This window comes from Oncorhynchus tshawytscha, linkage group LG22 (genome assembly GCF_018296145.1).
Source record: "Oncorhynchus tshawytscha isolate Ot180627B linkage group LG22, Otsh_v2.0, whole genome shotgun sequence".
NCBI classification, from domain to species: Eukaryota; Metazoa; Chordata; class Actinopteri; order Salmoniformes; family Salmonidae; genus Oncorhynchus; species Oncorhynchus tshawytscha.
The window spans coordinates 18,114,206-18,131,974 of record NC_056450.1 but is presented as its reverse complement, the minus strand read 5'-3'; the positions used below and the strand labels follow the sequence as shown (position 1 = coordinate 18,131,974).

Below are 17,769 nucleotides of genomic sequence, written 5' to 3'. Positions count from 1 at the left end.
TATTGTCTGGAACAGAATTAATGGAATGGTCTCAAACACATCAAACACCTGGCTTCCATGTGTTTGATACCATTCCATTCACTTTATTCCATTCATTTTTATGAAATGTCCTTCCTTCACCAACCTCATCTACTAGTACTTGTATTCACATCCAATGTGCGTCATGTCTTTGTTGTATAGAGGAGCTGAATATGAACAAATTTTGAGGCAGACATCACGTTCTGATAAGGCTTTCCTTCTGTCAGGGGATCCCTTTGCAGATGGTTGTTGATTAACATTGTTATCAAAGCCACTGTTAGGAATATGCTCCTGCATGTTGATTTGAATGCCATAAGGACAAAGTAGAGGAAACTGTAACCACATCTTATGTTGATTAAAGGAAGACTCAGTAATATGACGTAGATGCAGAAAGTAAACCGCATAGTGGGCCAATTTCCGTATCAACTAAGAGCATTGAAACGCGAGGCTTAACTTCTCCTGTTTTGTCCTGTGGCTCCTACGATGTAACAGTGTGAAGCGAACCCATGCACATGCACAGATGTGTGACTGTACGAGAGTGAAGTCTTGCATCTCGCTCATCTCAATATCTGCGGTGCTGCTTGTGGCAGTTTAATTTTCACTGAGTGTACCTTTAATATAATACAGCTCAGTTATAGGCTTTCCTATACACTTTCCTTGACCATCTTTGTGTTAAGGAACAGGTTAACGACTTTAAAACAATAGTTGATGTTGTATCTGTGTATTAAAGATTAAACAAGGTTTTGACTGCAGTTAATCAAGTTTTAAGTCTGGAGGAGGATAGAGAGTTTTTAATAGCACCACAGCTGGCCATGTTTTATTGCTTTAGGAGGGAGGTAATAGAAAAACTACAACAACCAGAGGGCCATAAAAATCGTTGGTAATTAAGTCTCTGGGTAATTATTTTCAGCCAAACATTAATTTTACAGGTTTAATAGATGTTCCAATGGTTTCCAGGGCCAAGTGCCTTGGGCCTGGTTTGTAATGCAGTATCATTAATCATGGGTTCTTTCTCCGACTTTAAGTCTTCATAATAACAGTAACAATGTTCTCTTATGTCTTCGCAGGAAAGTTTCAACCAAGCAAAACACCCAGACAGGACAAAGTAATATAGCCATGGAGAACATTAAAATAACAATTGTGGACTCCTTGAAATGGAAAAAGCCTACATTAAATTTAGCATTACCACACACTGCTCATCATTCATGGCCGCCAAGGTTATGAGAGATGTCACCTCCAGCAGCGTTTCTTGGAGCCTTTATGGTATATTTTCCATCTCAAACACAGCATGTGTAGTGTGAGGTAAGACAGATTTTAATTACCTACATAGCAGGGGGTTTTGGAGACACTGCTGACCGTTGACCATAGCCACTCACACTTTTCTCCTTCTTTGTTTATTAACACCTGTTTATCAACACCCTGCTTGGCTTTTATACAGTAGGGTCATCTTCACTGGATTGGTAAGAACAACCATATTTTCCATCAATTGTAACAGCGTCATGAAGTGTGAGTATTTTGCCTTGCCAAAGTGCTTGTGTTTTCTAACTTAGAATTTTACTGCCCGTCTCCTCTCTTTTCCCTTGTATTGCTAGCATCGCAAGCTTGACTGGTTTACAATGGCCTCCTGTTTGGATATTGTTGCTATTGCACTACTGTCATAGATCGCTGGTCACAGTGAAGAGTGACAACATGGAGGTCCCTGCCAGACAACACTCATAAATCCCGAATGATGCAGATTGAAAAGGTGGTTTTCTGCTTGTCTCACATGCAGCCTAGCGCTGAATCTTTATTTCTCTTGTATTTTTATTTTACAGAAACTCTGTTAGAGGACCTACAAGGCTGTATAGAGTGTATTTGTGTGTGACTGTGTGTGTGCGTGTGTTGCATCATGCCATAGTTGCTCTGTAATAATTTTTTTAATCAATAACAGTATTATGATTATGCAATTACAATGCTGCAAATCCTGAAAATAAAATAAAGAAGTCCTGTAAAAGTTACCACCTGCATAATTATCGTATAACAATAAATGTAAATTCAATGTCACTCTATAGTATCTGTGCAACTTGTAAAGTAAACAGGAAAACGTGTTACCTCTTAATTTATGGGGACCTACAGTTAAGGTCCTTGGAATGTCAAGTCCCCATCAGTTCCTCAAAGCAAGTCTCCTCTTCAGAATATCACGACAACGAAGTGCTTTACGGTAACATTTGCTGTTTTAAGTTTGTAGCGGGACGTTGCGAGGCTGACATAGCCACTATTCATTGTTGGTAACTGTAACGTTTTCCCGAAATTTAACATTTCGTCATGGACGTAGGCGAGCTACTGAATTATCAGGTAATTAGCTGGTTAGACATATCCTAGCTAGCTAACTTACCGGTAACGTTAGTTAGCTAGCAAAATAAGGGTGCTGTAAACAGCGTATTTGACTCTAGCCCTATAGTTACGTTGTTAGCTAACGTTACTGGCTAAAATGATTGGTATTTAGCGAATAAACCAAGTTCGTTTAGCTAGTTTACGTTGTGACAAATTTAAGGAGTTGGCTATCTGATGTCAAGTTAGCCTAAAAAACGTTAGCACATACAGTTAACAAGTTACTGGAGCTAACTAACTACAGTATCTAGCTAAGCTATCTTATGATACAAACGCTTGCCTAACTTAGCTCAGCTGAAGATATTTGCTCTTTTTTTCTATCTGTGGCTCAGCCTTGTTAGCTAAAGTAATGTTGCTTTCGTGGAATGTAATTTCTTGAGCACACTACATGACCAAACGTATGTGGACACCTGCGAACATCCCATTTCAAAATAATGGCCATTAATATGGTGTTGTATAGGGTTGAGGTCGGGGCTCTGTGCATGCCAGTCAAGTTCTTCCACACTGATCTCAACAATCCATTTCTGCATGTACCTCGATTTGTGCACGGGGGCATTGTCATGCTGAAACAGGAAAGGGAATTCCCCAAACTGTTGCCACAAAGTTGTAAGCACAGAATTGTCTAGAATGTCATTGCGTGCCTTAGAGTTAAGATTTCCCTTCACTGGAACTAAGGGGCCTAAATTATGAACAAGCAGTCCCAGATCAATATTCCTCCTTCACCAAAACTTTACAGTTGGCACTATGCATTGGGGCAGGTACAGTGGCTTGCGAAAGTATTCACCCCATCGTGGCATTTTTTTTTCATTTAAATTTGGACTATTTTGTATCTGTCCATTACATGAAATCCAAATAAAAATCCATTTAAATTACAGGTTGTAGTGCAACAAAATAGGAAAAACTGCCAAGGGGGTGAATACTTTTGCAAGGCACTGTAGTGTTTTCCTGGCATCCGCCAAACCCAGATTCATCCATCGGACTGCCAGATAGTGAAGCGTGATTCATCACTCCAGAAAACTTGTTTCCAATGGTGGTGACCTTTAAACCACTCCTGCTGACGCTTGGCATTGCACGTGGTGATCTTAGGCTCCTGTGCAGCTAATCGGCCACAGAAACCCATTTCGTGACGCCCCCGACATACAGTTCTTGTGCTGACGTTGCTTCCAGGGGCAGTTTGGAACTCGGTAGTGAGTGTTGCAACCGAGGACAGAAGATTTTTACATGCTTTAGAATAGAGGTCCACCGATTTATGATTTTTCAACGCCGGTACCGATTATTGGAGGACCATAAAAGTCAGTACCGATTAATCGGTTGATTAAAAAAACGTTATAATAATACAAAAAAATATATATATATTTATTTTTAAATTTGTAATAATGACAATTAACAGTATAGCTTCCGTCCCTCTCCTCGCTCCTCCTTGGGCTCCAACCAGCAACAAAATGACAATTAGCGCGCGCTAGCTAGCCATTTCACTTCGGTTACACGAGCCTCATCTCGGGAGTTGATAGGCTTGAAGTCATAAACAGCACAATGCTTGATGCACAACGAAGAGCTGCTGGCAAAACGCACAAAAGTGCTGTTTGAATGAATGTTTACGCGCCTGCTTCTGCCTACCACCACTCAGTCAGATACTTGTATGCTCAATCAGATTATATGCAACGCAGGACACGCTAGATAATCTAGCAATATCATCAACCATGTGTAGTTAACTAGTGATTATGATTGATTGTTTTTTATAAGATAAATTTAATGCTAGCTAGCAATTTACCTTGGTTTACTGCATTCGCGTAACAGTCTCCTTGTGGAATGCAATGAGAGAGAGGCAGGTCGTTATTGCGTTAGACTAGTTAACTGTAAGGTTGCAAGATTGGATCCCCCGAGCTGACAAGGTGAAAATCTGTCCTTCTGCCCCTGAACAAGGCAGTTAACCCACCGTTCCTAGGCCGTCATTGAAAAGAAGAATGTGTTCTTAACTGACTTGCCTAGTTAAATAAAGATTAAATAAAGTTGTGAAAAAATAATAATAAAATAAATTAAAAAATCGGCAAACCGGTGCCCAAGAATACCGATTTCCGATTGTTATGAAAACTTGAAATCGGCCCTGATTAATTGGCCACACCTCTACTTTAGAATTCAGCAGTTCTGTTCTGTGAGCTTGTGTGGCCAACCACTTCTCGGCAGAGCCGTTGTTTGAAAGGTGGCATCGAAAGTCACTGAGCTCTTCAGTAAGGCCAATGTGTTCTATGGAGATTGCATGGTTGTGTGCTCAATTTTATACACCTGTCAGCAATGGGTGTGGAATACACAGACTTGAATTTGTCCACACACTTTTGGCCATAGTGTGTATCAGAAAATCAAGTGCTATTGCATGTAAAGATGAATGCATTTGCTACATTATTAACTGTTTGCTTGGATACATTGCAAAGCCTTATGACTTGATATCCCTGTTTTGATGTACCTGCTCAACATGGTGTTGATGGTGTGATCTTCATTGTAGCCTGACAGGGGGGCAAAGCGTCTGCGGGATGATGATGATGATGATGGTGATGACCCCAGAAGCAAGAAGGTTGACAGAGACCTGGCCAGACGCCTGGAGAGAGATGACGGTGAGGACCCGAGTAGTGACAGGAAGAGGATACTGGAGAAACTCATGGATGATGATGAGGATGCAGACGACCAAGAGGTGGGCAAAGTTTTACTGACATAAAATCAATCAAATCAAATTGTCATGCACCGAATACAACAGGTGAAATGCTTACTTACAAGCCCTTAACCAAGAATGCAGTTTAAAAAATAAGAATAAGAAATAAGAGGAACAAGTAATTAAAGAGCAGCAGTAAAATAACAATAGCAAGACAATATACAGGGGGTACCGGTAATGAGTCAATGTGCAGGGGCACCAGTAAGTGGAGGTAATTGAGGTAATATATACATGTAGGTAGAGTTATTAAAGCGACTATGCATCGATAATAACAGAGTAACAATGGTGTAAAAGAGGGGGCAGCAATGCAAATATTCTGGGTAGCCACTTGATTAGATGTTCAGGAGTCTTATGGCTTGGGGGTAGAAGACTCTTGGACCTAGACTTGGCGCTCCGGTACCGCTTGCCGTGCTGTAGCAGAGAGAACAGTCTATGACAGTCTATGACTAGGGTGGAAGGATCATTTTTAGGGCCTTCCTCTGACACCGCCTGGTATAGAGGTCCTGGATGGCAGGAAGCTTGGCCACAGTGATGTACTGGGCTGTACGCACTACCCTCTGTAGTGCCTTGTGATTGGAGGCCGAGCGTTGCCATACCAGGCAGTGATGCAACCAGTCAGAATGCTCTCGATGGTGCAGCTATATAACCTTATGAGGATCTGAGGATCCATGCCAAATCTTTTCAGTCTCCTGAGGGGGAATACGTTTTGTCGTGTCCTCTTCACGACTGTCTTGGTGTGCTTGGACCATGTTAGTTTGTTGGTGATGTGGACACCAAGGAACTTGAAGCTCTCAATCTGCTTCTCTGCAGACCTGTCGATGAGAATGGGGGTGTGCTCGGTCTTCCTTTTCCTGTAGTCCACAATCATCTCCTTAGTCTTGATCACGTTGAGGGAGAGGTTGTTATCCTGGCACCACACGACCAGATCTGTCGGTGATCAGGCCGAGCACTGTTGTCATCGGCAAATTTAATGATGGTGTTTGAAGTTGTTCCTGGCCGTGCTGTGCCGAGTGAACAGGGAGTACAGGACGGGACTAAGCACGCACCCCTGAAGGGCCTCCGGTGTTGAGGATCAGCGTGGCGGATGTGTTGTTACCTACCCTTACGGCCTGGGGGCGGCGCATCAGGAAGTCCAGGATCCAGTTGCTGAGGGAGGTGATAAGTCCCTGAGTCCTTAGCTTATTGATGAGCTTTGGTGTTGAACGCTGAGTGTTGAACGCTGAGCTGTAGTCAATGAATGGCATTCTCACATAGGGCATTTGCAAATTGGCTACAGAAGTGAGTGCTACTGGTCGGTAGTCGTTTAGGCAGGTTACCTTAGTATTCTTGGGCACAGGGACTATGGTAGGCTGCTTAAAACATGTTGGTATTACAGACTCTGACAGGGAAAAGTTGAAAATGTGAGTGAAGACACTTGCTAGTTGGTCAGCGCATGCTTGCAGTACATGTCCTGGAAATCCGTCTGGCCCTGTAGCCTTGTGAATGTTGAGCCTGTTTAAAGGTCTTACTCACATCGGCTTCGGAGAGCGTGATCACAGTCTTCTGGATCAGCTGGTGCTCTCATGCATGTTTCAGTGTAATTTACCTCGACGCGAGCGTAGAAGTAGTTTAGCCCGTCTGGTATGCTCGTGTCACTGGGCTGCTCTCGCCTGTGCTTCCCTTTGTAGTCTGTAATGGCTTGCAAGCCCTGCCACGTCTGACGAGCGTCAGAGTCTGTGTAGTACGATTTGATCTTGGTCCTGTATTGACGCTTTGCCTGTTTGATGGTTCGTTAGAGGGCATAGTGGGATTTCTTATAAGCTTCCGCACCTTGAAAGCGGCAGCTCTAGCTTTTAGCTCAGTGTGGATGTTGCCTGTAATCCATGGCTTCTGGTTGGGTATGTGTGTAGAGTCACTGTGGGGACGACGTCATCGATGCACTTATTGATGAAGCCAATAATATTGTGATTATGGTGTACTCCTCAATGCCATCGGAATAATCCCGGAACATATTCCAGTCTGTGCTAGCAAAACGGTCCTGTAGCTTACCATCTGCTTCATCTGACCACTTTTATTGATCAAGTCACTGGTGCTTCCTGCTTTCATTTTTGCTTGTAAGCAGGAATCGGGAGGATAGAATTATGGTCAGATTTGCCAAATGGAGGGCAAGTGAGAGCTTTGTACGTGTCTCTGTATGATGAGTAAAGGTGGTCTAGAGTTTTTTTCCCTCTGGTTGCACATTTAACATGCTGATAGAAATTTGATAAAATGTTTCCCTGCATTGAGTCCCCGGCCACTAGGAGTGCCGCCTGTGGACGAGATTTTTCATGTTTGCTTATGGCGGAATACAGCTCATTGAGTTTGGTCTTAGTGCCAGCATCCGTCTGTGCTGGTAAATGGACCGCTACAAAAAATACAGATGGTGTGGTCTAAAGCTCATCATGAGATACTCTACCTCAGGCGAGCAAAACCTCAAGGCTTCCTTAGATATTGTGCACCAGCTGTTGTTTACACATTTACATGGTACGCCACCCCTTGTCTTACCAGACGCCACTGTTCTATCCTGCTGATAGAGCGTATAAGCAGCTAGCTGTATGTTGATGATGTTGTCGTTCAGCCACGACTCCATGACGCGTAAGATATTGGTTTTTAATGTCCCATTGTTAGTTTAATCTTCCTCGTAGGTTGTCGATTTTATTTTCCAATGATTGCACATTAGCTAGGAGAACGGAAGGCAGTGGGGGTTTATTCGATCGCCTACAAATTCTCAGAAGTCAGGCCCCCGCCCTCTTTTTCTCCGTCTTCTCTTCACGCAAATGACGGGGATTTGGGCTTGTTCCCGGTAAAGCACTATTTAAAAAATAAAATAAATAATTACATTATTTCACCTTTATTTAACCAGGTAGGCTAGTTGAGAACAAGTAAAGCATAGCAATTCGACACATACAACAACACAGTTACACATGGAATAAACAAACATAGTCAATAATACAGTAGACCAAAAGAAAACGTCTATATACAGTGAGTGCAAATGAGGTAAGATAAGGGAGTTAAGGCAATAAACATGGTGGCGAAGTAATTACAATATAGCAATTAAACACTGGAATGGTACATGTGCAGAAGATGAATGTGCAAGTTGAGATACTGGGGTGCAAAGGAGCAAGATAAATACTGTATGGGGATGAGGTAGGTAGTTAGATGGGCTGTTTAGATGGGCTACGTGCAGTGATCTGTGAGCTGCTCTGACAGCTGGTGCTTAAAGCAAGTGAGGGAGATATGAGTCTCCAGCTTCAGAGATTTTTGCAGGTCGTTCCAGTCATTGGCAGCAGAGAACTGTAAGAAAAGACGACCAAAGGAGGAATTGGCTTTGGGGGTGTCCAGTGAGATATACCTGCTGGAACGCGTGCTACGAGTGGGTGCTGCTATGGTGACCAGTGAACTAAGATAAGGCAGGGGCTTTACCTAGCAGATACTTGTAGATAACCTGTAGCCAGTAGGTTTGTCGACGAGTATGAAGCAAGGGCCAACCAACGAGAGCGTACAGGTCGCAATGGTGGGTAGTGTATGGGGCTTTGGTGACAACATGGATGGCACTGTGATAGACTGCATCCAGTTTGTTGATTAGAGTGTTGGAGGCTATTATATAGATGACATCACCGAAGTCAAGGATCGGTAGGATGGTCAGTTTTACGAGGGCATGTTTGGCAGCATGAGTGAAGGATGCTTTGTTGCGATATAGGAAGCCTATTCTAGATTTAATTTTGGATTGGAGATGCTTAATGTGAGTCTGGAAGGAGAGTTTACAGTCTAACCAGACACCTAGGTATTTGTAGTTGTCCACGTATTCTATGTCCGAGCCGTCCAGAGTCGTGATGCTGGACGGGCGAGTAGGTGCGGGCAGTGATCGGTTGAATAGCATGCATTTAGTTTTACTTGCGTTTAAGAGCAGTTGGAGAGCTGTATGGCATTGAAGCTCATCTGGAGGTTAGTTAACACAGTGTCCAAAGAGGCACCAGAAGTATACAGAATGGTGTCGTCTGCGTAGAGGTGTACCAGAGAATCACCAGTGTACCAGAGAATCACCAGCAGCAAGAGCAACATCATTGATGTATACAGAGAGGAGAGTCGGCCCGAGGATTGAACCCTGTGGCACCCCCATAGAGACTGCCAGAGGTCCGGACAACAGGCCCTCCGATTTGTCACACTGAACTTTATTAGAGAAGTAGTTGGTAAACCATGCGAGACAATCATTTGAGAAACCAAGGCTGTCGAGTCTGCCGATAAGAATGTGGTGATTGACAGAGTCGAAGGCCTTGGCCAGGTCGATGAATACTGCTGCACAGTAATGTCTCTTATCGATTGTGGTTATGATGTCGTTTAGGACCTTGAGTGTGGCTGAGGTGCACCCATGACCAGCTCTGAAACCAGATTGCATAGAGGAGAAGGTACGGTGGGATTCAAAATGGTTGGTTAACTTGGCTTTCGAAGACCTTCGAAAGACAGAGTAGGATAGATATAGGTCTGTAGCAGTTTGTGTCTAAAGTGTCTCCCCCTTTGAAGAGGGGGATGACCGCGGCAGCTTTCCAATCTTTGGGAATCTCAGACGATACGAAAGAGGTTGAACAGGCTAGTAATAGGGGCTGCAACAATTTCGGCAGATAATTTTAGAAAGAGAGTGTCCAGATTGTCTAGCCCGGCTGATTTGTTGGGGTCCAGATTTTGCAGCTCTTTCAGAACATCAGCTATTTGGGTAAAGGAGAAATGGTGGGGGCTTTGGCGGGTTGCTGTGGAGGGTGCCGGGCAGTTGACCGGGGTAGGGGTGCCAGGTGGAAAGCATGGCCAGCCGTAGAGAAATGCTTATTGAAATTCTCAATTATAGTGGATTTATCGGTGGTGAGTGTTTCCTAGCCTCAGTGCAGTGGGCAGCTGGGAGGAGGTGCTCTTATTCTCCATGGACTTTACAGTGTCCCAGAACTTTTTTGAGTTTGTACTACAGGATGCAAATTTCTGTTTGAAAAAGCTAGCCTTAGCTTTCCTAACTGCCTGTATATTTGTTCCTAACTTCCCAGAAAAGTTGCATATCACGGGGGCTATTCAATGCTAATGCAGAACGCCACAGGATGTTTTTGTGCTGGTCAAGGGCAGACAGGTCTGGAGTGAACCAGGGACTATATCTATTCCTAGTGCTACATTTTTTGAATGGGGCATGCTTATTTAAGATGGTGAGGAAGGCACTTTTAAAGAATAGCCAGGCATCATCTACTGACGGGATGAGGTCAATGTCATTCCAGGATACCCCGGCCAGGTCAATTAGTTTGACAGTGATGAGGGGTGGACGTTTGGTCGCAGACCCATTACGGATGCAGGCAATGAGTAATCGTTGTTCTGATGTCCAGAAGTTATTTTCGGTGGTAAGAGACGGTAGCAGCAACATTATGTACAAAATAAGTAAAAACCAATAAGTTGCAAACAAACGAACAGAAAATCAGTTGATTAGGAGCACTTAAAACATCAGCCATCTTCTCTCATGCGACGTTAAATGTGCTGATCTTGTTCCTAAAATACTTTTTTGTTGTCTTGGTTACACTTTTCACAAAAGGGCACTCTGTTTTCAGGGTGAACCAGTGGATGAGAGTTCGGTGAAGAAAATGATCCTGACCTTTGAAAAAAGGTCTTACAAAAACCAAGAGCTGAGGATAAAGTTCCCAGACACCCCGGGGAGGTGAGTTAATGAGGGACATTTATACGTAAGGCTGTGACGGTCATGGAACTTTGGATGACTTTATATTTGAGATTCTTCAAAGTAGTCACCCTTTGCCTTGATGACAGCTTTGCACACTCTTGGCATTCTCTCAACCAGCTTCATGAGGTAGTCACCTGGAATGCATTTCAATTAACAGGCGTGCCTTGTTAAAAGTAAATGAGATTTTCTTTCCTTAATGTGTTTGAGCCAATCAGTAGTGTTGTGACAAGGTAGGAAGAAGAAGAGCCCTATTTGGTCAAATATCAAGTCCATATTATGGCAAGAACAGCTCAAATAAGCAAAGATAAATGACTTTAAGAAATGAAGGTCAGTTAATCCAGAAAAGTTCAAGAACTTTGAAAGTTTCATCATGGGCAGTTGCAAAATCCATCAAGCGCTATGATGAAACTGGCTCTCATTAGGACCGCCACAGGAAAGGAACACCCAGAGTTACCTCTACTGCAGATGACAAGTTCTTCAGAGTTAAAACCTGTTATGGCAAGGCGTTCCCCGAGGGGAACCCCCCTCCCCCATTCAGCTGAAAAGGTGGCGCAGGGAATTAAAAAATATTCTTTAGAAATATTTAACTTTCACACATTAACAAGTCCAATACCTCAAATGAAAGATGAACAATATGTTTATCTACCCATCATCTCAGATTTTTAAAATGTTTTACAGCGAAAACACAACATATATTTATGTTAGACCACCACCAAATCAAAGGAAAAACGCAGCCATTTTTTTCTAGCCAAAGATAAAATCACAAAAGGAGGATTAAATATAAAATGAATCACTAGCCTTTTGAAAATCTTCATCAGATGACAGTCATATGACATGTTACACAGTACATTTATGTTTTCGATAATATGCATTTTTATATCCACAAATCTCGGTTTACATTGATGCCATGTTCAGAAATTCCTCCAAAATATCCGGAGGAATTATAGAAAGCTACGCCAGATAACAGAAATACTCATCATAAACTTTGACTAAAGATACATGTTCTACATATAATTAAAGATATACTGGTTCTTAATGCAACCGCTGTGTCAGATTTTTTTTTTAAGCGTTACGAAAAAGCCTAATTGATTGCAATAATCTGAGACGGCGCTCAGACGTAACAGTATTTCTCCGCCATGTTGGAGTCAACAGAAATACGAAATTATAACATAAATATTCCCTTACCTTTGATGATCTTTCATCAGAATTTAGTGCAAGGAGTCCTAGTTCCACAATAAATTGTTGTTTTGTTCCATAATGTCCAATACTAGTGTTCAAGTAGCTGCATTTGCTATCACTTTCAGCTCACGTGCCCAAAAACTGACTGCTGGTCCAAGATAACTCGCACGAAAACTTCCAAAAGATATATTCCAGGTCGAATAAACTGGTCAAACTAAGTAGAGAATCAATCTTCAGGATGTTATTATCATATATATCCAATAACGTTCCAACCGGATCATACGTTTTCAGCTGCAGCCAAATGGAACAGCGGTAGCACCCACAGAGAAATGCGCCACAGGAAAATGGCATTCTGTCGGGACACTGACTATTTCCCCTCCCATTCGGTCAAAGTTCACATCAAATGCTCCATTCCACTTTCTACTGAATGAGGACATCTAGTGGAAGGCGTAGGAAGTGCTTCCAGATCCATATCTTGTTGGGAAAGGAGGGGGCGACAACGTCAATGTTGTCCCAACTTTCAGAATTTCACTTCTTGTTTGGAAGATTGCCTGCCCTATGAGTTCTGTTATACTCACAGACATAATTCAAACAGAGAAGTTTTAGAAACTTCAGAGTGTTTTCTATCCAATAGTAATAATAATATGCATATATTAGCAATCTAGGACAGAGTAGGATGCAGTTCACTATTGGCACGCAATTCATCCAAAGTGAAAATACTGCCCCCTATCCTCAACAAGTTAACTGCACCTCAGATTGCAGCCCAAATAAATGCTTCACAGAGTTCAAGTAAGACACATCTCAACATCAACTGTTCAGAGGAGACTGTGTGAATCAGGCCTTAATGGTCGAATTGCTGCAAAGAAACCACTACTAAAGGACACCAATAAGAAGAGACTTGCTTGGGCTATGAAACACGAGCAATGGATAATTAGACAGGTGGAAATCTGTCCTTTTGTCTGATGACTCCAAATTCCAACCGCCATTCCTTTGTAAAACGCAGAGTAGGTGAACAGATGATCTCTGCATGTGTGGTTCCCACCGTGAAGCATGGAGGATGTGTGGGGGTGCTTTGCTGTTGACCCTGTCTGTGATTTATTTAGAATTCTAGGCACACTTAACCAGCATGGCTACCACAGCATTCTGCAGCAATACGCCATCCCATCTGGTTTGTGCTTAGTGGGACTATCACTTGTTTTTCAACAGGGCAATGACCTAACACACCTCCATAGTAGAGAGAATAATTTATTTCAGCTTTAATTTCTTTCATCACATTCCCAGTGGGTCAGAAGTTTACATACACTCAATTAGTATTTGGTAGCATTGCTTTTAAATTGTTTAACTTGGGTCAAACATTTTGGGTAGCCTTCCACAAGCTTCCCACAATAAATTGGCTGAATTTTGTCCCGTGCCTCCTGACAGAGCTGGTGTAACAGAGTCAAGTTTGTAGGCCTCCTTGCTCGCACATGCCTTTTCAGTTCTGCCCACACATTTTCTATAGGATTGAGGTCAGGGCTTTGTGATGGCCACTCTAATACCTTGACTCTGTTGTCCTTAAGCCATTTTGCCACAACTTTCGAAGTATGCTTGGGGTCATTGTCCATTTGGAAGACTCATTTGCAACCAAGCTTTAACTTCCTGACCGATGTCTTGAGATGTTGCTTCAATATATCCACATAATTGTCCTACCTCATGATGCCATCTATTTTGTGAAGTGCACCAGTCCCTCTAGCAGCAAAGCACCTCCACAACACGATGCTGCCACTACTGTGTTTCAATTGCACCTCTTTGTCCATGTGCAATTGCAAACCGTAGTCTGGCTTTTTTATGGCGGTTTTGGAGAAGTGGCTTCTTCCTTGCTGAGCGGCCTTTCAGATTATATCGATATAGGACTCGTTTTACTGTGGATATAGTAACTTTTGTACCTGTTTCCTCTAGCATCTTCACAAGGTCCTTTGCTGTTGTTCTGGGATTGATTTGCACTTTTTGCACCAAAGTACGTTCATCTCTAGGAGACAGAACGCATCTCCTTCCTGAGCGGTATGACTGCTGCGTGGTCCCATGGTGTTTATACTTGCGTACTATTGTTTGTACAGATGAACGTGGTACCTTCAGGCATTTGAAAAAAGACTTGTGGAGGTCTACAATTTTTTTTCTGAGGTCTTGGATGATTTCTTTAGATTTTCCCATGATGTCAAGCAGAGGCACTGAGTTTGAAGGTAGGCCTTGAAATACATCCAACAGGAAATGTGTGGAGTGGTTGAAAAACTAGTTTTAATGACTCCAACCTAAGTGTATGTATGTAAACTTCCGACTTCAACTACAGTGCCTTGCGAAAGTATTCGGCCCCCTTGAACTTTGCAACCTTTTGCCACATTTCAGGCTTCAAACATAAAGATATAAAACTGTATTTTTTTGTGAAGAATCAACAACAAGTGGGACACAATCATGAAGTGGAACGACATTTATTGGATATTACAAACTTTTTTAACAAATCAAAAACTGAAAAATTGGGCGTGCAAAATTATTCAGCCCCTTTACTTTCAGTGCAGCAAACTCTCTCCAGAAGTTCAGTGAGGATCTCTGAATGATCCAATGTTGACCTAAATGACTAATGATGATAAATACAATCCACCTGTGTGCAATCAAGTCTCCGTATATATGCACCTGCACTGTGATAGTCTCAGAGGTCCGTTAAAAGCACAGAGAGCATCATGAAGAACAAGGAACACACCAGGCAGGTACGAGATACTGTTGTGAAGACGTTTAAAGCCGGATTTGGATACAAAAAGATTTCCCAAGCTTTAAACATCCCAAGGAGCACTGTGCAAGCGATAATATTGAAATGGAAGGAGTATCAGACCACTGCAAATCTACCAAGACCTGGCCATCCCTCTAAACTTTCAGCTCATACAAGGAGAAGACTGATCAGAGATGCAGCCAAGAGGCCCATGATCACTCTGGATAAACTGCAGAGATCTACAGCTGAGGTGGGAGACTCTGTCCATAGGACAACAATCAGTCATATATTGCACAAATCTGGCCTTTATGGAAGAGTGGCAAGAAGAAAGCCATTTCTTAAAGATATCCATAAAAAGTGTTGTTTAAAGTTTGCCACAAGCCACCTGGGAGACACACCAAACATGTGGAAGAAGGTGCTCTGGTCAGATGAAACCAAAATTGAACTTTTTGGCAACAATGCAAAACGTGATGTTTGGCGTAAAAGCAACACAGCTCATCACCCTGAACACACCATCCCCACTGTCAAACATGGTGGTGGCAGCATCATGGTTTGGGCCTGCTTTTCTTCAGCAGGGACAGGGAAGATGGTTAAAATTGATGGGAAGATGGATGGAGCCAAATACAGGACCATTCTGGAAGAAAACCTGATGGAGTCTGCAAAAGACCTGAGACTGGGACGGAGATTTATCTTCCAACAAGACAATGATCCAAAACATAAAGCAAAATCTACAATGGAATGGTTCAAAAATAAACATATCCAGGTGTTAGAATGGCCAAGTCAAAGTCCAGACCTGAATCCAATCGAGAATCTGTGGAAAGAACTGAAAACTGCTGTTCACAAATGCTCTCCATCCAACCTCACTGAGCTCGAGCTGTTTTGCAAGGAGGAATGGGAAAACATTTCAGTCTCTCGATGTGCAAAACTGATAGACATACCCCAAGCGACTTAGCTGTAATCGCAGCAAAAGGTGGTGCTACAAGTATTAACTTAAGGGGGCTTATTTATACGGAGACTTGATTACACACAGGTGGATTGTATTTATCATCATTAGTCATTTAGGTCAACATTGGATCATTCAGAGATCCTCACTGAACTTCTGGAGAGAGTTTGCTGCCAACACACTGTCAATGACACTGACTCTACTCCAGCCACTTTAATAATGGGAATTGATGGGAAATGATGTAAATATATCACTAGCCACTTTAAACAATGCTACCTTATATAATGTTACTTACCCTACATTATTCATCTCATATGCATACGTAGATACTGTACTCTATATCATCGACTGCATCCTTATGTAATACATGTATCACTAGCCACTTTAACTATGCCACTTGGTTTACATACTCATCTCATATGTATATACTGTACTCGATATCATCTACTGTATCTTGCCTATGCTGCTCTGTACCATCACTCATTCATATATCCTTATGTACATATTCTTTATCCCCTTACACTGTGTATAAGACAGTAGTTTTTTGGAATTGTTAGTTAGATTACTTGTTCGTTATTACTGCATTGTCGGAACTAGAAGCACAAGCATTTCGCTACACTCGCATTAACATCTGCTAACCATGTGTATGTGACAAATAAAATTTGATTTGATTTGAGAGTTTGCTGCACTGAAAGTAAAGGGGCTGAATAATTTTGCACGCCCAATTTTTCAGTTTTTGATTTGTTAAAAAAGTTTGTAATATCCAATAAATGTCGTTCCACTTCATGATTGTGTCCCACTTGTTGATTCTTCACAAAAAAATAGAGTTTTATATCTTTGTTTGAAGCCTGAAATGTGACAAAAGGTCGCAAAGTTCAAGGGGGCCGAATACTTTCGCAAGGCACTGTATGTGTGTGTATATGTATGTATATTTATTTTAAGAGGTACATTTTCTCCTCCACTCCTGACTGCATGGGCTGCTGCTGTAGGCTAGATTGAAGATAACAGGTTAGGACAAGTTAGGATTCCATGTAGAAACTTTTAGAATATTAACGGGTTTATGTGACGTGCCGTTGCTTTGGCAATCTACTCCGATATCAGAGCACTCTTGTTTGTGTGACAGAGTGCAGAATAACTGATGAATTTACGAACGCACAACACCTGTTGAATTCGACAGGTATGAGTAAACGTCAGACAAAAAAACGGAAATAAGTTGTTGCTAACAGCACAGTTACAATCCCCAACGCTCTAGATAACAGTCCAACCAGCTCTACTAGGCCGAGTAAAATAGTCAGTGAGGTGTTCTCTCATTTGTGTCTGGCAGTAGCTAGCAAGCTAGCCATCTTTACCCAGTTAAATTGGGTGATTGACTGCCTTTAGGTCAGAAGGCTTGCACATTTTTCCCCCTAGACCAGAGCGTCCAGTGTGTACTCTGAATAATCCAAGAGCGTAATACACTGAATTTGCGCACAGATAATCTGACAACGCTCTGAATATACGAACCCGCAGAGTGCACTCTGAGCGCTCTCACACTTCAGAGTGAATTTACAAACGCACCCGTAGCCATCTTCAACCTAGACTTCAGGGAGAGGGGCGTGCCTAGGCACCGAAGACTCTTGTTAAAACAGGTATGACTGTTATTTTATTTTCATGGCAGTCTTCATCCATAACCGTCGGTTTCACGTTTATACGGTAATCGTGCCAGCCCTAGTTATACATTAAGTATTCATGCTTTTGTCTTATAAAGGTATCATTATTTTTAAGGGTAAATTGATCTGCTCCTGTCTTTAATTACATGACATTGCATTCAACAAGTCTGGATTTATTTTCCATTTCTGACATAATTTATTATGCTTCTGCTCAGGTTCATGGAAACAGAGCTGGATCTGAATGACATCATCCAGGAGATGCATGTCATCGCCACCATGCCTGATCTCTACCACCTCTTGGTGGAGCTCAATGCTGTCCATTCCCTGCTGGGCTTACTCAGCCATGAGAACACAGATATCCTTTCCTTCAAAGATGGCTTACTGGGCATCATTCACTGTTAACTGAATTTAATTTACCTGCACTTGTTAAACCATTGACTAATG

General features: G+C 42.3%; 1 protein-coding gene across 3 annotated transcripts in view; it reads left to right on the top strand.

Moving 5' to 3' along the window:
• Positions 1-2,203: 2,203 nt before the first annotated feature.
• The window catches only part of LOC112221982 (beta-catenin-like protein 1), a 44,653-nt gene continuing 29,087 nt past the window's right edge, over positions 2,204-17,769 (top strand). For all 3 annotated transcript variants that reach the window (XM_024384477.2, XM_024384476.2, XM_024384475.2), the window contains exons 1-4: positions 2,204-2,352; positions 4,889-5,074; positions 10,687-10,793; positions 17,541-17,680. In XM_024384477.2, the coding sequence (XP_024240245.1) occupies positions 2,323-2,352; positions 4,889-5,074; positions 10,687-10,793; positions 17,541-17,680 (463 nt within the window). In that variant the 5' untranslated portion in view covers positions 2,204-2,322. The remainder of the gene's footprint in view (positions 2,353-4,888; positions 5,075-10,686; positions 10,794-17,540; positions 17,681-17,769) is intronic.